Source organism: Tympanuchus pallidicinctus, unplaced genomic scaffold, assembly GCF_026119805.1.
Source record: "Tympanuchus pallidicinctus isolate F22 unplaced genomic scaffold, pur_lepc_1.0 scaffold4, whole genome shotgun sequence".
NCBI lineage: Eukaryota > Metazoa > Chordata > Aves > Galliformes > Phasianidae > Tympanuchus > Tympanuchus pallidicinctus.
Genome location: NW_026294758.1, coordinates 29,138,225 through 29,158,084, shown reverse-complemented (window position 1 = coordinate 29,158,084; position 19,860 = coordinate 29,138,225). Strand labels below are relative to the sequence as shown.

Sequence of the window (19,860 nt, the reverse complement as noted above, 5' to 3'; positions counted from 1 at the left end):
AGGATCACAGAATGGCCTGGGTTAGAAGGGACCTCAAGGAGCACGAACCTTCAACCCTCTGCCACATGCAGGGCCACCAACCTCCCCATTTAATACCAGACCAGGCTGCCCGAGGCCCCATCCAACCCAGCCTTGAACACCTCCAGGCATCCACAACTTCTCTTGGCAGCCTGTTCCAGCACCTCACCACTCTCATAATAAAGAACTTGTAGAGGGGGCATGTGGGCTACCAACAGATGCAACCAAAGCAGAGCCGGTGGTGGCACGGCTTCATTTATCTTGTGTCATCCATGGTGTCCTGGCAAATGGGATGGCGATGGTCCAGTTCAGTGGCCATGCTGTCCAGCTGCTGTGGTGGGTACGAGAGCACAGGGGATGAGGGGCTGCTCCTCACCCCACCTCTGCAGCTGCAGGGGTCAATCACCGTAGGAAAGGAAGAGAGGCCACGGTCACTCGCAGACCCCGTCAGCGGAGGAACGAGTGCCCGGGTCCCTCAGGAAGGAAACCCTCCCAGTGGGCTGCCCAGGCTGAGGCGTCCCCTTACCGGTTCCCTTTGCTGCTGCGGCCTCCTGGGTGCCCCGGCTGCCTGAGCCAGGCAGGGCGGGGAAGAAGCTGTGGTGGCTCTGGGGACGAGCACTGAGAGCGGCTGTCGGCAGCTCCCAGAGCACGAGACCAGCACCAAGGCTATCCTTGCTGCTCGCTCCAAGCCTCACGGACACGCTCGGCTGGAGTGCAGGCACAGTGAGGGCCATGTGGTCACCATCCCTGCTGCATATATCGCCTGTCCTCATGTAGGGATGTCCATTACCATAGACATTACAAGGGGCGATCGTCAGCTGCAGCAAAGCAACACCAACAAATGCATCTGTATTTTCCCCAGTTCCTCTGTCCATTCCATTCCCCATATCATGTACAGGTGGCACTTGGGTTTTGCAGCAGTGACCAAGGCTTTGACTGTGTTTTTGAACAGGTCGCCCCAATCTTGATTCATCTCCAGATCCATGCAGCACAGTGGTGCCTTCAACAAAACACATCTGCCTTTGAGGTAGCAGGACATGGGCCTAATGACTCTCCTTATATGCCTGCAGTTCTGCCCAGTCCTCTGCATCAAAGGAAGCCCTTGGCTTGCTCTCAGAGATTTTTTCTATTTTTCTCCCCTACTTGAAGGTAGCAGGCCTATTCCAGGCTCTACGTCCTTTCTTGGGCCACATACACGAGTGATATCAGCAAGGAAGAGGGGCTCATTGGAGACTACTGCAACACTCAAACACTTGCTCTCTGAGAAAAGCCTGTGTGGCCAAACCTGGTTCAGTACAGAGCAGAAAAGGAGTATTTAAAGAGGAGTTATGAGGTTCAGACTAGAGAGAAAGAAAGATCATGGTGAAGCTCATTAAACACCAGTGATACATGGAATCTGTAAGTCTAGAGGTTTTGAAGAGCTGAGTGAGTACAATCCAGTCACAACTATTGTACGTCCGTTTACACCAGTTAAGTCCAGGAAGAGAAAGCACTGCCAGTCTAAAAGGTAGCAATTACATCCTCAGTTGCATCAACATCAGAAATTGCAATATGAGAAATCCACCTTCTTCATTTCGTTCATTGGTTTCCAAGAGGATATTTCAGAATCTAAGAGATCAGGTGGGAGACTGACTATTTGATTGTCCTGTTTTGCTTTCGAAAGAAATTCCTGCATTGAAATGTTTGGTGCAGTGCTTTAATGTGGCAAAGGATAAGTGGTAAAATTTACAAAAGCAACTGAGGTTGAATTTTGACATCATTAGGTCCATGATTGGGATTAGTTTCATCTTTTCCACACAAACTGGAAGGAAAGTGGAAAACTAAACATAAAAAGAGAAAACAGTACTCAGAGGAAAATAAAATGTGAGACCTCCCTAAAACGGGGTTTTATTCAGTGCCCAGCTAGCAGCTCCCACTGTCCCTCACCATATGGAGATACTCATGCTGAAAAGAATTCTGTTCAAGTAACAAAAAAGAAATGCCACAGTCAGGGTGAGATGCCCATGGGTCCCACTCACTGCCCTCAGGTCAGGAGTACTGTTTGGGGAGCAGAGCCCCTTTGCCTCCTGCTCCAGCTGGAGACTAACTGTTGCAGGTGAAACAGTCTACCTGGATGACTCCAAGAGATCAAAGCCCTTTAGCTCAAGGCCTCCATCTCTTGGGGTGATTTTAACAGCCCAAGTCTGAGTGCCATTGGCTTGTCAGAACTGCCATGTGCTGCCTACTGACAACCTTTCTTCTACACCTCCATATCTCCCATTTGCACACTGCATGTGCGCCCGTAATTGGCACAGCAGCACTTCTCACAGCTTCCATTCCTCTAAATTTCCCCAGATTCAGAGGAAACTGCCAAAGATGTCATGACGTTTTCTAAACACTTCTGAAAGCATGTCCTGCAGCAGCCTTCCAAGGAAAAAGGCGTAGAGACCTGCAAAAGAAGATTTGGAGTCAACCAACCCAAACCTAAATTTATGCCTTTGATATATGTCTGTATGTCTATCAATTAGGGAATTTAAGAACTCTGATGGGAGTGTTGAAAAGATTAATCAATCTTTTCACCCTGTTGCTAAGCATGGTTGGGGCCCAAGGCAGGGTTTGTAGCTGTAGACAGAGCCCTAGTGCATGTGGGGCAGCAGGACAGACTTCTTGTGTATCACAGACAGGCTTTGAGTGCTTGAGAATTTGAAAGTATGAGGATGAGTGAGACCAACTTGTGTTCTTCCACTTTTTATCTGTAAGTAAATCACCTACCTCTCCTGTTTGCCCCCTCCTGGTATTTACCACACTGGCAGAGTTTTTGATCCTGTCAGTATACAGCCTCAGCTGCATGAAGCAATCCCCTGCTTTTAACAGCTTCCCTTATCCTATAACCAGTAGTCATTGCTAAGCCTCTGTCCACACTTTGTTAATCTCCTAAATCCTTGTGTTGTTTCTCCAGCACAAGGTTGCTCACCCCTCATTACAATGGTGGAAACCACTTTTCCTCTTCTGGATTCTGGAAGTCCCATTCTGAAACTGTCTCACTGGGATTCATGCTGAAGGCGTTAGTTGCTCCTGCAAGATGGTAAATCCGCCTATGCTGCAGCACCAAGAAGTAACAGGCCTGACAGTAGTCACTTTTTTTCCAACCTTAAGCCTTTGAAAACAAGCTGCCTGGGTCCTGAAGTTTTGTTGTCCAACTGCTTGCTATGTACTTCATCCCTTCATTACAGATTTGGTTATAAGCAAGTACCTGGATTGTTTTATCCCAAAGCAGTCTAACCATGCCAGATGGAAGAAATGAGTCTGTGAAGATACCCTGACGCCAACCCTGGTTCTTGGAGGCACTGATGGGTGGGTGTCTGGGTAATTTTATCAAATACATGTGGAGAACTGGTGACCAGGGCTGGAACCACTGAATTGGGCTGCTGGCAGAAATGATCAGCTTCAGCTGAGGGATACTGGCAGACAGATACTAAGTATAAACCATGACCCAGCTTTCTCATTTTAAGCCATGACAAAGTTCAGATACTAGAGTGCAGGTAACTCACTGCACTTAACTTACCGCTAAGTGATTGAAGGAACATGGCAGCTTCCTCCATCTGCTCTGCCTCAGGCTGCTGCTGCCTGGCTGCTGTACAGCTGGCTCCAGCCCAAATGCTGCCCCCAGCAGCCCCACACATAGGACTCCACATCTGAGGGGCACAGCCTCCAAACCCCGGGGATGGCAGAGCCAGCAGGCCCTGCTGCAGGCCCACATGCAACATCCCTGTGATAACATCAGCACTCACACACCCTCCGCTCCCAGCACAGAACAGCACAGCCCCTCTGCGGCACAGCCTCTCTGGGCTTCACACCTGCCTGTGCACCCCCAGCTGCCTGATGCCCCCAGTTTGACACTGGGGCCTGGCGCCCCGTCCATTCATTCCTTCCCCAGGAGCCGGCACCCAATCCTTGACACTCCAACACATGTGAGGCAGAGACTGAGATCACACAGAGACATTACTGAGAGAGGATTTAATAGAGACAGAATAGGCTGTGGTGATCAGACACAGACGTCAGACAGACAAACGTACTGACTGGCAAGGATTCACACGCGACCAGCCCCTTCCTACCTATCTCTTCTATCTGCTCCCCATTTTGCTGACCCCTGTCCCCTTCCCTTACCGGCCACCTTGTCAGCTGACACAGTGCCACTGACCCCCTCTGACATCCTGGACCCTCACATCTACATTCTTATCAGCTGCAAAGACCTACTTTGTGTGCAGTTTCTTGCCAACCCATCAGTTAGTGTGAGTGACCAAGCTGGTTTCTTGTTCTTGTCTCTGTTACATTTGTATACCAGGTTTGTGCCTCCGTATATTTTATTGCTTCCCCCTTTCCTTGGCATCTGTGAGAATCCTCCTTTAGTTTTTTTTGGCTCAAAGCTTGCTTCCTGAGGTTTTTTTCTTGTGATAAGACTCTGAGTGACTTGTCAAGGAGGCAACTGATGGGTGCTAACCGTGTGACAATCGATATCGCTTTGGGAACATTTGCAAGCCCCTTCCCCCAGAGCTGCTTGCTCTGTAGAAGAGCGGAAAAGAGTGCTCAGCAGTGTTCACTGGCGGAAGATCTGGCCTGTGGCCAAACCGCTCCAGCTAAGTATGGAAGGCTGGGGGATGATACCATTGTATCCTGCGAAGGCAAGATGCAAGTTGGTGCCTCCCTGCTTCCTCTTATCTGCTGGCAAGGCCAGAAAGATAAGAACAAAGGAGGTTCCTGCTGAGATCCCAGAGCCAGAAGCTGCCACCGCAAGGAGAACTGACTCAACCACCTTGGGTTTGATCTGTCACTCAAAGGAGAGCTGATTCGACCAATTTGGATTTGAGCTGTCACTCCAAAAACAGCTGACTCAACCACTTTGAAGTATTGAAAAAGGGCCATCATCACCATGGTCGTTGTCGTCGTTGGCAACAGGACAACAATGCCTGACGACCCACCACTACTGAGGATCAAAGACAGAACTACGAACCTCGCTGGATCCATGGTGGTGACTATGTCCCTCTTGCTTCCTATAAAGACTCCTTGCTTCTTCTTTTCTATCTTTTCTATCGCCCCCCTTCCCTTCCCCCATTACCCTAATTCTTAATAGTGTCCGTCCTCCCCTTCCCCATTTCCCTGATTAAGATTTGTAATAAACTGGTCGGACCAACATTTGAACCGTTGCTTCTTAATCTCACGCCGGGTATATAGATAATAAAAGAACCTCCTCTCCCTCCTATAAATCGGAGCGAGACAGCATCCTACTTAACAAGGTCCTCAATTAGATCATCATACTACAATAAATACTTTCACACTCCACATTAACAAGCAGCATGACTGCTTCTGTTACCATGTGTGGATCAAATCTGTGTCTATGTTCTTGTTTATGGCTTCCACCTTTTCTTAATGTCCACTTTTGTGTTGAGAAGGTCCTCAATCACACACCCTTAAAGGAGAAGACACTCTCCCACTTATCTTCACAATTTGCACGTAATTGAAAAGTCTTATCGACACTGTAATAGAAAGGAATATGGAGTAGAATATAGCAGAAAAATGAAAAAAAAATCTTTATTTTTACAGTTGTACAAATAAGAAAACAATCCCCAATAGCTGTACTTGGAATAATATTAAAGTGTCAAACATGACAATTCTGACAGAATACATATCAATACTTTAAACCACAGAAATTGTGTTACATATACTCAGTAGCAGTAGTACTGTGCAGGAATGATGCTCTCTGTAAACGCTCTTCCTTTATTTTATCTACATTTAGAACAATTGTGCTTTTCCCAAAACACAGTAACAGTGCTCTTAAAAATAAATAACGTGCAATTTCAGATTAATATCCTGAAATATGCTAATCTAGATCCCCATCTAAATCCCGGACACATCTCTCCAGGAAAGTCACTGTAAAGAGTGCTCAGCACTTTTTTCAGATCAAACACTAATAAAATGTTCTGAACCTACACCTATTTTTCTTCAAATTGCAATCAATTGAAAAAAGAAAGTTTAAAAAAAAAAAAAAAAAAAAGTGCTGACCTCAGGCATGTACTGATTCTCTTGTTTAACAAAATAATGATAGTTTTTACTAGACATTGTACTGTGTAAACAAGCCAAAGTCTGAAAGGTTCAGTGGAGAGTGGCTCAGAGCTGAGAGAGAAAGAACGTTCCCAAAGCTGAAAACTTAACAATGAAAGGTATTTATATAGCATATATTCATATTATCTTTATGAAATATAAGAGAAAGACTGTCTGCTGCAGCAACATTAATATACACAATGTTAAACAATTTGTAATAAATCTACATGAATGAAATTGAGTTCTTCAATGTAGAGCTGCGATAAGATTTGGAAAAATATGCAGGGCTGTCCTGATGTAGCTCCTGGTTCTTATTTTTAACATATATTTTAAAAATATGGCTGGCAATTACCATGGCTTATGGGAGGATAAATTTGAGGAACACTCAGTCAATGGGTATTCCGCAGATGATCATCGCAATATTAGGTATCTTTCTTTTTATGCTATCTACTTCATGTTTGTTGTGGGTGGTGTTGGATGATAGAAGTAGCGATTTTAATAAAGCCTGTTATCTGATAGGGAACACAGAAGGTATGAATATTTATAGAAAAACAGAAATGATCTATGGAGGTTTGGAGGTATGGAGGTTTGAGCTGCTCACCGCTGCACTGAGAAGGATCAGTAGGTGAAATATATTCCACTGTAAAGTCCTTATGCAGCTGCTAAGCATTTGGGATACCTTCACTTCTCCACTAGGTCAACTGTAGGGAAAAAGTCATACAGGTAACCTGGGACCTGGGATGCCAGGAGAGACATGTACAAAGATCCCACAGCAATACAGAAGCAGGTCTAAAGGAAAGGTGAGAAAAGATGTTTGCAGAGTCCACTGCTACGGCTCCCTAGCAGTAACAGGGCTAACAACCAAGGCCACCAAACCTACCAGGAAAACTCCAGGGTACATCGCAACTCAGGTCAACCTAGAGCAACTGGTAACCACTGTCACAAAATAATTCAAAATGGACAGCTTGCAGCACAGTTTGTACTTTGATTTACTTGAATTCTCTTTTTGCTGATAGACTAACACCACTTCGAAGAAAAAACATTCCTAGAGGAACAGATGAAGCTCACTAGATGCTCTTCTGAGCTTCTGCGAGACTGGCATCTGTGAATTCACCAAGGGAAAGTCAATCAATGTGTACAAAATGCATTTCAAAAACTTGACACTAGCTGTTGGGAAACAATATTAATATGCCCACCTTCTATTAAGGAAATATCTTGTCCTAAACTGCAAGTTTTCACAGTGTACAAAGAACATTCTGTGGCTGATCAATATCAAGGTAAACATTCTACCTTCTAAACATTCTACATTCTACTAAGTACCGCTACTTAGTTCCTAGTCATGCCTTTGTTTCAGTGGTGTTCACGTTAGGATCTTATCCCACACCTCTGTATATAGCTGAAGTAAATTGTCCAGGTGAATAAGGAAAGATGCTACTCTGTCCTAGGTAAAGCACAATAATTTCTGTTTCTCATCAACTTTTAGCAAAACTGTCTGAAAGGCAGTGATTTAATCTACTAAAATGGCATAATCAGAGACCTCTAGCCACATGTGATGAAATATATGTGAATAGATAAAAAGAAAAGTAGTTAACAAGTGGTGTTTTTAACTAGTAATATTTGTTAGTGCCATGCTACATATTGCTCAAACTAGGATAGATAAACCAAACATCACTGGAGATGAAAATCTAACCTAGAGCTGAAAACATCACAAGAAAATACTCCTGGCATCCATCTCCTTAGTCTAGCCTTACGTGAAAAGGGTGAAACCATTGTGTTTTTACTTCACCTGCTCCTGAAGAGCTAAAACATACTGTATGCACACATGTACTGCATATTGTTGTATGTTTTACTGACCCTCCCATGCCCTCCTATATCCTCTTCATTTCTGAAAGAGGGAAAGAATTCTGAATTTCATGGATAAACAAAGTTGATGCTCAGAAAAATCAGTGTAAAATAATGCAGCTCTGTGTTATTTCAGAGAATTATCCATCAGAACATCAAGTTAGAAAAGAGGTATATCAGATGGGGTTATCATCCAACACATTAGAAATGTGAGCTTTAAAAGAACTTTTTGATCTGCAGTTCATTTATTTTCCATTTAACTGGACATCTTCCTCTTTAACCATATTCCACTGTGTCACCTGAGTTTCTTTAGACTTCGTATTTTCCATTCAATTAGGAATAAAAATCACATATATATTTGAATGTATGAAACAATTTCTTTACTCTTGCAGATTTTTCTGAAGAACGAAACTATATAGGCAAAGTCTTCACTTTTGAGATGCTTAGTTCAAAAACTTAAACACGTTCCCCTCAGCAGCAAAGAAACATCGTTAAATCTACTTTATTTCTTCAAGGAAAAAGGTGTATACACTGTAAGAGTAATCTTTGGTACCAAAAATAAGGGCACCTTTTTGTAAATGTCTTCAAATATGAACACAACAGAAACACTCTTAAAAAAATGGCTCAAATGACCTATCTCTGAGTGCTTCCACGTATTGACAGCTGTAGCTAGAAAAACAATTGAGAGGTTAAGAGTTGTGTGACAGTAGGCTACAACACAATAACAACTGACACAGTATTTTATGTTTCCCTCCACCCTCCTACCTTTATGTTCTTTTGTGTTTATTTTTTGTAGTTTTTTTTTTTTTTTTCCTAAGACAATTCCATAAAATATTTACTTTTAATTACTCATTACATCCTCAAAATCCTTTAAGGATTCAATTACTCAAAAGCAACAAAACCCAACCAACAGCCATAAGAAAAACAGCAACAAAAGCTCAGGTTATAATACAAGATCAGAAACAGTCCCCTGACTAAATGCATTTACTTGTTTGACCTTATTTCACTTTCTCTACTCAATTCCATAATGATATATATATATTTTTTTTTCTGCCAAAGCCTAGTTTCTTTACAGAAGAAAATATGTTGTTCCCAGGTGATGTCTTCTCTCTGACCACAGTGGTAAGTCAGCAGTAAGCAGGCTATATTTTTTTTTCTTTAATTCATGATGAATGTATCACTGGATACTGTAAACACTACTGAGTATACATTCAAACTTTGTTCTTAGTGAAAGTGGCACTTACTTGAACCCTTGCAGTCAAAATAGCTTAGTTTTATAGCACTTTGCAGGTACAATAGCTGGTTATGTAATTCTGATAAAATTCCTTTTTCCAATGGCTGAAAGGGTACTGAAGCATATCCTCACTGGGGTCCCACTGCCATTCCACAGCATCTTTATGATGAAGAGCATATTCCAAACTTCTTACTGTACTTCACATGTGCTTTATTGCTGTACACATTTCCCTGTTGTTAACTTAAGTGCTCCTCTGTTATGTAATACATATAATGTTTTAAACTCTAATGGCATCCTGTGAGGACTGGCATTAGAAAAGTACCGATACTTCAGATCATCATAATAATGATATTTGACTGGTTTTCCATGTAAATCCTTTGGGAATGGCCAAAATCCATACAGGTGAATTTCATCACAAAATCTGGTAGCAAGTGTGTACATGAGGAGACCAGTGCTGGGTCGTTTGATGTGGACCTTGTTTGTCAGCCAGTAGCTGCGAAGAAAAAAAAAGTACATTAAAATCCTCTCATACAACTTCCAGTGAATAAATAATGTAAATCATGAGAAAGTGCTCAGAGACAAAAACAAACTGGTGAAGCAGTTGAAATATTGGAAGGAAGGGATGCCATCTGGAGCATGTTTGAGAGGTGTGCCCAGATAAATATCATAAAGTTCAACAAAGACAAATGCAATCCAAGTCCTGCACATGAGCTGGGGCGATCCAAAGCACAAAAATGGATTGACAGCAGTTCTGATGGGAAGGAACTGGAGGAGCAGTGCTCTGCGCTGCACTGTATTACACTGTGAAGTACTCAAACTGACAATGTGAGCTTGCAGCACAGAAAGCAAACTGTATTGTTGGCTGCAGTGAAAGAATTGCAGCTAACAGGTTGAGAGATCAACAGAAGAAAGATATGGACTGTCAAGACTGGGTCCAGAGGAGGGCCACAGACACAATCATATGGCTGGAGCACATCCCCTGTGAAGAAATGTTGAGACAGCTAGGCTTGTTCAGTCTACACAAGAGAAGGCATTGGGGAGACCTAACTACAGTTTTTCTGCACTTTACTTACAGTACCCATTAAGAAATGTATGGAGACATTTTTTTCCAGGGCCTATAGTGACAGGACAAGAGATAATGGTTTTAAACTAAAGGAGGGGAGACTGAGGTTAGATGCTAAGAGGAAATCCTTTACTCAGAGGGCGGTAAGGCCTTGGCACAGCTGCCCAGAGAAGCTGTGGATGCCACAACCATGGAGGCGCTCAAGGACAGGCTGGATGGGGCCCTAGGCAGCCTGAGCTGTTGGAAGATGTCTCTGTTCATGGCAGGAAGATCAGAACTGGATCATTTTTAAGGTCCTTTCCAATTCAAACCATTCTATGGTTCTGTGATTCTACACTTATTTTTATCTATTCATTTTTTAAACATCCATTTTCCCCATCAAACAAACAAGTCTCTTTCTTCGCTCTAAACTGAGATCATAATCAGTGACACTATATTTAATATGCCTTTATACCACCAGGAAGAAAAACGACAGTGTTGGAGAAAGGGTAGCTAAATTAAGTTTCCCTTTCAGGCTTCAACTCTGATAAGAACCCACAGTGTCGGCAACTGCTAGAAAACTTCCATTAACATCCTTGATGCTGTGCTGTGATCAGGAAACACAGCTCTTGTCATAGGCTTTCACCCCATGCAGTATCCAATTCACCTCATCAAATCAACTCTACACTGAATATCTGATTAGCCTTCCAATTACTTCACAGATTATTTGACTAAATATAGAGAAACATAAACAAAGGTAAATACAATGTTTGTAACTAAATACAAATTTAGCTTTAATTAGTTTGCTTGGAAGTACTTAGAGCTTCCTATTTTCGAACAGCAGTCTCTGGAAAAACTCAGAATCTTGTATTTATAATTGTAAAATGGTTTGATTTTGTACTCAACAGCACACAAACCCACCTAAAACTACAGGACTGTTACTCTTCTGAAGCAATAACAACATTTGATTGGCAGCTTAAAAGCTGCAGGTAGTTTTCAAAGACATAAGTGGCAGGTGGATACAGAAGGCACACAGAAACTGGTCAGGATTCTGGCATGTAACTCACTTTGGTATCTTCAAAATTCACTACCAAAATTGTTTTACATTCTTAATCTTTAAAAATTAGACTTCAATAAACTAATGCCATTCTATTATTATTGCTAACGTAACTTTCCCATCCTTGATTCAAGAGAGTTACATAAAAAGAAGGGCACTTAGACTTTAAACCTGGTCATTCTGCTGGTCCAGATAAACAACCACACACATAGCTGTACTGGTCAAACTGTGGGAACAAGAAGCTGTAAAACCAGAAAAATAATCAAGTCCTTATACAGTACTGCCACACAAATCTAAACCACTGCACTGTATCACTACACTCTTAGAAGGGGTCAAAGGAGATTAGCCTTACCAGCACAGTTAGTCTTGTGTTAAACAGTTATTATAAGGTTGAAGCTTAGATAGTATCATATTAAAAGCGTTTAGAGAAACAGCAAAATGACTCTCACCCAAATGACAAAAAACAAGAGCATGTTTTTAACCAAACAGTGAACAGACTCAAAAGCAACAGATGCTATATAACATTAATAATAATCTTTGCATTGCACCTGGCCTCTTCAGTTTCCCTTTTCCAAAAACACAGGCCCTACAGGCTAATGTCTTTGAATCAAAGATATGTGTGAATGAGATTATTTTCCATTGTACTCAGTTACTTTTTTGAAAGCTGAAGGAATCTACGAGCAGAAAGCAATTCTAAGCTGACTGACTGTCTCACCAAAGACAACAAAGCGAATGAGTCAGAATTTTGTTTGACTGTAAAAAAAAAGGTATCACAGTAATAAGTGCAGTTAAGAAGCAAATACAGTGCGGAATAGTTACAAGTATAAATGACCAATGTACTGAATGTACTGCACACCATTTTTCATGAACTTGAGCTTTGAGACAAAAGCTCCTGACATATAAAGCTAAGCATTCACTTCCTACTCTGAGAAACTGATACAGTATTTTTAAAACAGGACAAGTTAAAGGAGAGACTCTTACTGATTTTGTTTGACATGAGTCAGTAGTGTGTGCAGGTGACCAAGAAATAGCTAAGAGTAGCCTGGCTTGTATCAGACATACAGTGGCCGCATACACTGGAGAAGTGATTGTCCCTCTGTACTCAGCTCTGGTAAGGCCACACCTTGAATGCAGCACTCAGTTCTGGACTTCTTAAAAGATGCATATTGAGTCACTTGCATATATTCAGAGAAGTGCAATGAAGCTGGTGAATGGACTACAAAAGAAGACTTACAAGGAGTGGCTGAGGGTTATAAGGTTATTCAGTATGGAGGAGACTGAGGGAAGACCTCAACACTCCCTCTAATCACTTGATAGGAGGCTGTGGCAAGAAGGATGTCCATCTTTTCACACAGGTGATATGTGACAGTATAAGGGGAACCACTCAAGTTGCATCAGGGAAGATTTAGACTGGATATAAAGAATGGAAGGAATATTTAGGCACTGGAACGGGATGACCAGGGAAGTCGTAGAGTTGTCATTTGTCTCCTGTGGCAGTTAGAGACAAGGTTTAGTGGTGGACTCAGTTGTGTCAGGTTGACGGTTCGACTAGAAGACTTTAAGGGTTTTATTTGTGACTAATGATCCTATGATTTTTTATTACTGTTACTTTTGAAAGTTTGCTTGTAGAAAAGTTTTTGAAAAAACTAAGCTTAGCACGTTTGGCAGTTTGTATCATAGATATAGTAGAACAGACTGAAAGTAAAACTTTTTAATATTCATATAAATTGGAATTTATATCTTCAGAAATAATTTTGCATCTGCTCTAATTACATGTAGTCAGCTATCTACATGACTGTCTCTAGCCTAACAGTATTCAGACTTGACGTATCTAGTGCAATAGCCTACAACTGCCACCATTCAAGCTGAATTTCAACCTTACAAGATGATTACTGCAGAGAAGAAAGGGAACTGTAAATGGATGTATCTTAATACCTGAGAGGGCCACAAAAACTTCTAATTGAGAGCTTCTGTACAGAAGTATTGAAGACATAATGAAGAGCATTTCACAATTTTAGGACTTAAAAGCTCCGTCTTCTTTTCTGCTTGTCACAGAAAAAGTGAATTTCTCTCTTTGGTTTCTCTTAAACATGAAAAAGATATCCAAGCTCTGCAGTTCAAATGTGGTACTGACTGCACTTACTATCAAGAAGGTAACACAACTGTCTGATATTGTGGAATAGATAAAATACTGCTGCAGTGAATGCGAATGGCATGGGCAAAATTAGAGGATTAGATAAAATCGAACAACTCATGTACTTCTTCAGAGGTGCATGTAGAGTTTAGAACTGGTCATGAACTACCTGTGAGTCAAAAAGACAAACCTCTTATATCTTATCTGTAATTCAAGATACCTTCGTACTGTGAGATATTTGCAGGTCAATTATTGTTATTTCAGGAACTGCAAGAAGGCTTTCAACTACATATAGAGAAGTAGAAGTAGGAAAACTTTTCTCTCCCTAGAAGTTCCTATCCCATACTTGCTGTACCTCCATCAGGATCAATAAAATTATATTAAAAAATAAGAGCTTAAGAATTTGTTACTACTGAAGTCAACAAATTCTCAGAGTTCTTGAGATTAGAACTTTCTAAATCTACTTTTGAGCATATTTCTATTTCTTCACAACATTTCATGACGCCTTTACATCCTTACAAACATTCATCTTTTTGGTTTAACCGTGAAATGGTTTAACTCAACCTCGCATGAAAGAAATTGAAATAAAGGGAAACAAAATGAAAAGCAGAATGTGAGCAGAATATAATATAAAACATTTCTGCTTGGATCAGATAGTAAACTTTCTGTGAAAATGGTTATTCCCAACCAGCTACACAACTCTCCAATTGCTATTATCAATCCTTTGACACTGGGAACAGAGCGGTAACACGCAGTACAAGTTACAAAAGTAGTTACAAGTTATAAAAATGGAATGCAGTATTAAAAGCATGCTTTCAGAGGAAATGTTAATTGAACAGCATATTGCTACCTGGTCAAGACTCCTTGCAGACAAAAATTCAAATAAACAATCAAAAATATGGATATCTGTTTAAAAGATAGTGAACAAATGATCTTTTCACAATGACAAATACATGAAACAACTGATGTCAATCTTCATTACATTAAATGGAGAATCTAGATGACTATTATTTTCTCTGCTGCTGCGGAATGGATAAATTCTGACTACATTAGAACATGGTATGTGCTTTTCCTAGGCTCTACTGCGTTAACAAAGAAAATCTGAACTGACAGGCTACGTTAAATTACCTCATAATTTAGCATATTTAACGCTTTTACTTGCTGTATCTGTGTACCAAATTCAATAGTGTTGCCCAGCATGCTAGATCAGAATCTGGATGTGTGTATTTCAGCGCATTTTTAACTGTTTTCTTGGATCAGGATTGAACAGGAGGAAACAAAAAAGTATGTAAGTCCAAATAGCTCCTAAAGATTACTTATCAATCTCTGTTCATAGATAGGTATGTCAGTTTCAGTGTGAAACTGCTTTTGTACACTTGCCTGGCAGTGAAATTCTTTTCTTTCTAAAGCCACTAAGTTGAGAGAATACTTTTAACCGAGCTTTAGATTTCATATAATACTTATATAAAATATATACATGTATATAAATGTATGTACATTTATATAGTATTACAAGAAGAAGCCAGAGCTTCCACACTGTCTCAATTACATTCTTTCAAAATAATTAAAAAAAAAAAAGTTATTTCTGTATGAAGACAAAGAAACTGGAGTAGCTTGAAAAAGGGGACAAACAGGGTTTTAACGACCTAAACGAAAAGACTGCAATATAAAGGCTATGCATCCATTAAATAGTAGACATTAAATAGTATGACAACATCTAACCTACTACAAAGAGTGAAACTCAGAAGCTGACAAACACTGGGTCGCAGATGAAGTTCCTTCTCATGGAACTGCTAACCTGTTGGCCTCAAGAGCACAGCTTGGCACCTCCTCTGCGTTTAACATTTCCATCCAGTTGGCATTCAGTATCCATATGACAGCAAGCAAGGAAAGAATCTACTTCAGCAGACAGTTTAGAGAGGAGACAGGGTCTTAGACCCAGAATCTGGTTGGATGTCACGTTGGATGGCATGTTACAAATAGCAATTTGTATTGAAGAATTATCTTGTCACAGAAGCATTGCATAGCTTACCATAAAACGATGCTTCTAACTGTAGTCATTTTAAGTAATTATTCTCAAATAAGGAAAGTTGAATCAGTTGTCTGACTTTAGTCTGTCTAAAGTCAAAGCTGAAACTTCCATCATCTTCAGTGAAGCAGGATCTAGACTCAATTTATTTAGCTTGTTTTCTAGAAGACGTTAGTTAAAATAACAGACTCTGAAGGAATAAAGCCTCTGCTAGTTCTCAGCTACTTCTTTTTGAACTTTCATGTCTTCAGTGGGATTAATCACATCAGTGATATAAACAACCCTTCATCTGACCCTCCCAACTGTATTAATTAAATGCATTAATGTATTAATTAAAAATCTATTAGGCAGAATACTCCGTAAGGAATGCGTGAAAGGATTCAAGTACAAATAACACTGAGAATGCAACAGCCACTACAAAAACACTGCTGAGGGTTTGCATGAGACTGCTTTATATCTTCCAATGTATTTTGAAACAGTATGCATAATTACCTCAGCAAAAGAAATCGTTGCTTAATGAAGAGATGAAACATTCCTCAAACTGTCATTCACTTTCAACTAAGCTTAATTAACTACATCAATATTAAGGCCTGTTCTTTCTTTGTTTCCCATTATCCCTTCATCTTACACTGTTAAGTTCCAAATTCCAGTTTTTGCTTATGAAGAAGATTTAAAAGATCGCTCAAGAGCTTGGACTCTGCATGGAAACTTTGCTGTGAAAGAGAATGAAAAAAATTAATGACATCAATGGTGAATATGACCATGGTACATGGTACACACATTATATTGCCCCAGCTATCAGTACTCATGGCCTCCAGGCCGCCATGAAGCTCTACCATCTTTCCACATAAATTTAACCACTGTGTACATAGTCTATTCTGGATCTGGCAAAATAATTTAGAACATATTGAAGCTTACTATTTCCTGTCTCCAAAAAAAAAAAGGAATGATCTGCTCCCAAGGCAGCCTTATCAACTTACGGCAAATCACCTCGTAAGAAAAGGATGAGCTAAGGATAAAGAAGTATCAAGTCATTGCATAGCACTGCATTTCTTTTGCCAGTTAATTAAGAATCACTTGCTAGTTAAAACCATGTAAGCATATGAACTCTTTGCTCATACATGAGAAGATTTTGGTATCATAGCTGGAATCCTCCACAGCTGTCAGTGACATAAACCACGTAGTATTTGGAAGTATAAGGCAGAAATTTTTATAAATGAAGAAGAGAGTCTTCTCAGGCACTTTACAAAATACTTGTAAGACTGACAACGTGTCAACCTTTGACCCACTTCAGCAGTATTTCCAAGCCATCAAAACACTCTCATTTGAAACCAGATGACCTTCACTTTTCATATCTAAAAAGTAAACACTGAGCTTGGCTTGGAACAAGACTGAAAGATGAATAAGCCTCTCTAGATATTTAATAAGAAAATTCAGCAAAAGAAAGGAAATACTCCTCTTTTGGTCACTGATGAATCAGTGACAACGGCTTTTTTTATGTTAAACTGTAAGATTATGTCATAAGGAACTCATACATTTCAGTGTATTAACGTGATATGATCGAACTGCAGAAACATTGACCCTTCATTCATAAACAAGGACTTCCAAAAATGCCCACGTTTTTGATTATCATGCAGAAGCATTCCAGCAGAACAGAGACAGCTGTTTCCTCAGAAATGCCCGCTAACAAATATATGACACACCGTGACTGTAGAAAATATGGGCCTCAGTTTGTCACATCTAGGGGAAAAAAGTTTAAGTCTTCCGGTCCTTTGCAAGTACTCTGTACCCAATACTGTACTAAAAAGTGGGAATGGATGACAATATCTTCCATCTGTTTCAGTAGGTTCTGAAAGAAAATGTAAGTGTACGTCTGTGGGGCCTAATTTTTAACAGGCAAGGGCCACCACAAAACACATCTACAAAGCCAGGATCTTATTAGGCTGAAAGAACATCACACTGCCACACCACTGCAAAGCTTAGCACTGAAGCACTGGACACCCTGCTTGTAGCTGTCATGGTTAGATATTCCACAACGTGAGCAAAAGTTGAACTTTATATCAGAAATTCCAAATTAAAAAAAAAAAACAAAAACAAAAAACAAGCTGTTCTTCTAAACACTTGTGCCTCAATACAAAACTGCTTGTACAAAACATATTTCAACTGAAGAGAGAATTTCTTCACTTAGCTATGAAACTCTGGTAAATGCTCTTATTTTCACACTATTATGGGTACACTCTGCCTATGAAATCGTTGATCTTTAAGATCTAAGGAAGAAACAATAGGAATGAAAGTGGGCACTATTATACTTTTATTAGAAATAATTTAAAAGAAATGTCAAGGTTTCTATTAGGAAAATCCTTCTTTTTGAAGAAGTTGATTGTTACTTGTATTTTCCATCTATAAATAGCAAACTGTGGAAGAAAGGAGAAATAGGAAATAGGAAGCTTATGGAATCAAAAAGAAAAGTGAATGTGCAATTTAAGCAATAAACAATACATACTTATTATGATTCTGCACACAATCTACAGAAGTAGTTGGAATACTTCTCTACATATATTTTTAAAAAGCAACTGCAATTATCTTTAAATAGCCTTTATACAAGAAAGAAAAATGTGATATAGCAGCTGTTTCACCTTAGATTTCACTAATGAAATTGTTGGCATTCCTGTAGAAAGTAACAGTGCACAATCCTGCTCTAGCAGGTTCATAAAGAACCAGACTATAGTTTTAAGTCTTACCCTAAATTTCAATTGTTGGGCTAACTGAAAATGACAGGAGTGCAGAGATACTAGCCCATGCTTGTGTAACTTTTCTTTCAAAATGGTAAGTTATTCATAGCACTAACAAGAGACGTCTCCAAGAGCTTCTGTGAAAAGAGAATTGATGCAGCTACCAAAACACTAAACTGTCACAGTAGGAAAGAGAGGTCTTTTTTCAAGACTGCTATAAGTAGGACTGAAACTGAAAAATGATGTTTCACTTTCATTCCATGAGCAGTATATTAATGATCAAATAGGCAAAATAACGTTAATGGCTATTCACATAGATACTATCATTCATGTTATTTAGACACCAGACGAGTACAAGTACTCCGAGAACATAAAGCAAATTTCCAAGCCTATTTTGTATATACATCAATTGCCTTTTTGGAAAACACAGATACATTTCTCTAAAGAGACAGTAACAGTGAAGGCCCACCTTCACAGAAGTAACTTTAATAAGGATATGTCAGGTGACTGACACAGATGCGTGAGCATGTTTAAATATGAGACTTGCAAAGGAGATTGGACAGATATGAGGACAATAACCTATGTTAAATTTGAGTTTCATTTACATGCTAGTGGCCTGTCAGTTGTTTTGAACTGACTTGAAAATGTTGTAGCAGTTAACATGCCAGAAGAGATTTCTTGATGAAATAGTTTAAATTCTTCTATGAGTTATGCATGTGACATACAGGCAACATCACTGAAGTCAGATACTAACAGAAATACTTCCTTGCCTGATCAGTCTGGTGGAATTCTGTGATGGAGTGATGGCACGGGTAGAAAGAGGAAGGTCAACTGATGTTGTCCTGGACCTTTGCAAGGTTTCATACCACATCCTTATCACTAAGTTAGAGAAACATGGATTTGAAAGTTGGATATTTGGTGGATAAAGGGCTGGTTGGATGGTTACAGATAGTGTTCTGGTCAACAGATCTGTATCCAGGTGATTGCTCATGAGTGGTGTCCCTAAGGCGGTTCATCTCAGACCACTGCTCTGTTTGGTTTGCTCATTAACCAAAAATACAGGCAGTGGGACTGAATGTACCCTCAGCAAGTCTGCTGATGACACCAGCTTAGTGGTGCAGCTGACATAACAGAAGGCGGAAATGCCATCCAGAGGGACCTGGACAGGCTTGAAAAGTGGGCCCAAATGAACAAGCACAAGTATTAGGTGCTGCACTTGTTGTTGGAGTAATCCTGGATCTGAGTACAGACTGGGAGAAGAACTCATCAAGAGCAGCCCTGTGCAGAAAAACCTGGGGATTCTGGCAGATGAAAAGTTGGACATGAGCCATCAGAAGCTCACAGTCCAGAAGGCCAACTGTATCCTGAGCTGCATCAAAAGAGGGCTGGCCAGCAGAAAGAGGAAGGGGACTGTCCCCCTTCTGCTGTGCTGTTGTAAGGCCTCATCCGCAATACTGCATCCAAGGCTGGGGACCTCAGAGCAAAGAAGATGTGTAACTGTTTACGTGGTTCCAGAGGAGGGTCACAAAGATGACCAGAGGTCTGGAACACCTCTGCTATGAAGAAAGGTTGAAGGAGTTGGGCTTGTTCAGCATGAAGAATGCTCCAGAGAGATTTCATTTCAACCTTTCAGTACTCAAACTTTTTACACAGGCAGATAGGAATACTGCAAGGGGGAACAGCTTGAAAATAAA

General features: G+C 40.4%; 1 protein-coding gene across 1 annotated transcript in view; it reads right to left on the bottom strand.

The window, feature by feature from the left end:
• Positions 1–6,037: 6,037 nt before the first annotated feature.
• ST8SIA4 (ST8 alpha-N-acetyl-neuraminide alpha-2,8-sialyltransferase 4) overlaps positions 6,038–19,860 on the bottom strand; it is a 51,667-nt gene continuing 37,844 nt past the window's right edge. The window contains exon 5 of the mRNA XM_052700744.1: positions 6,038–9,665. Within this exon, the coding sequence (XP_052556704.1) occupies positions 9,383–9,665 (283 nt within the window). The 3' untranslated portion in view covers positions 6,038–9,382. The remainder of the gene's footprint in view (positions 9,666–19,860) is intronic.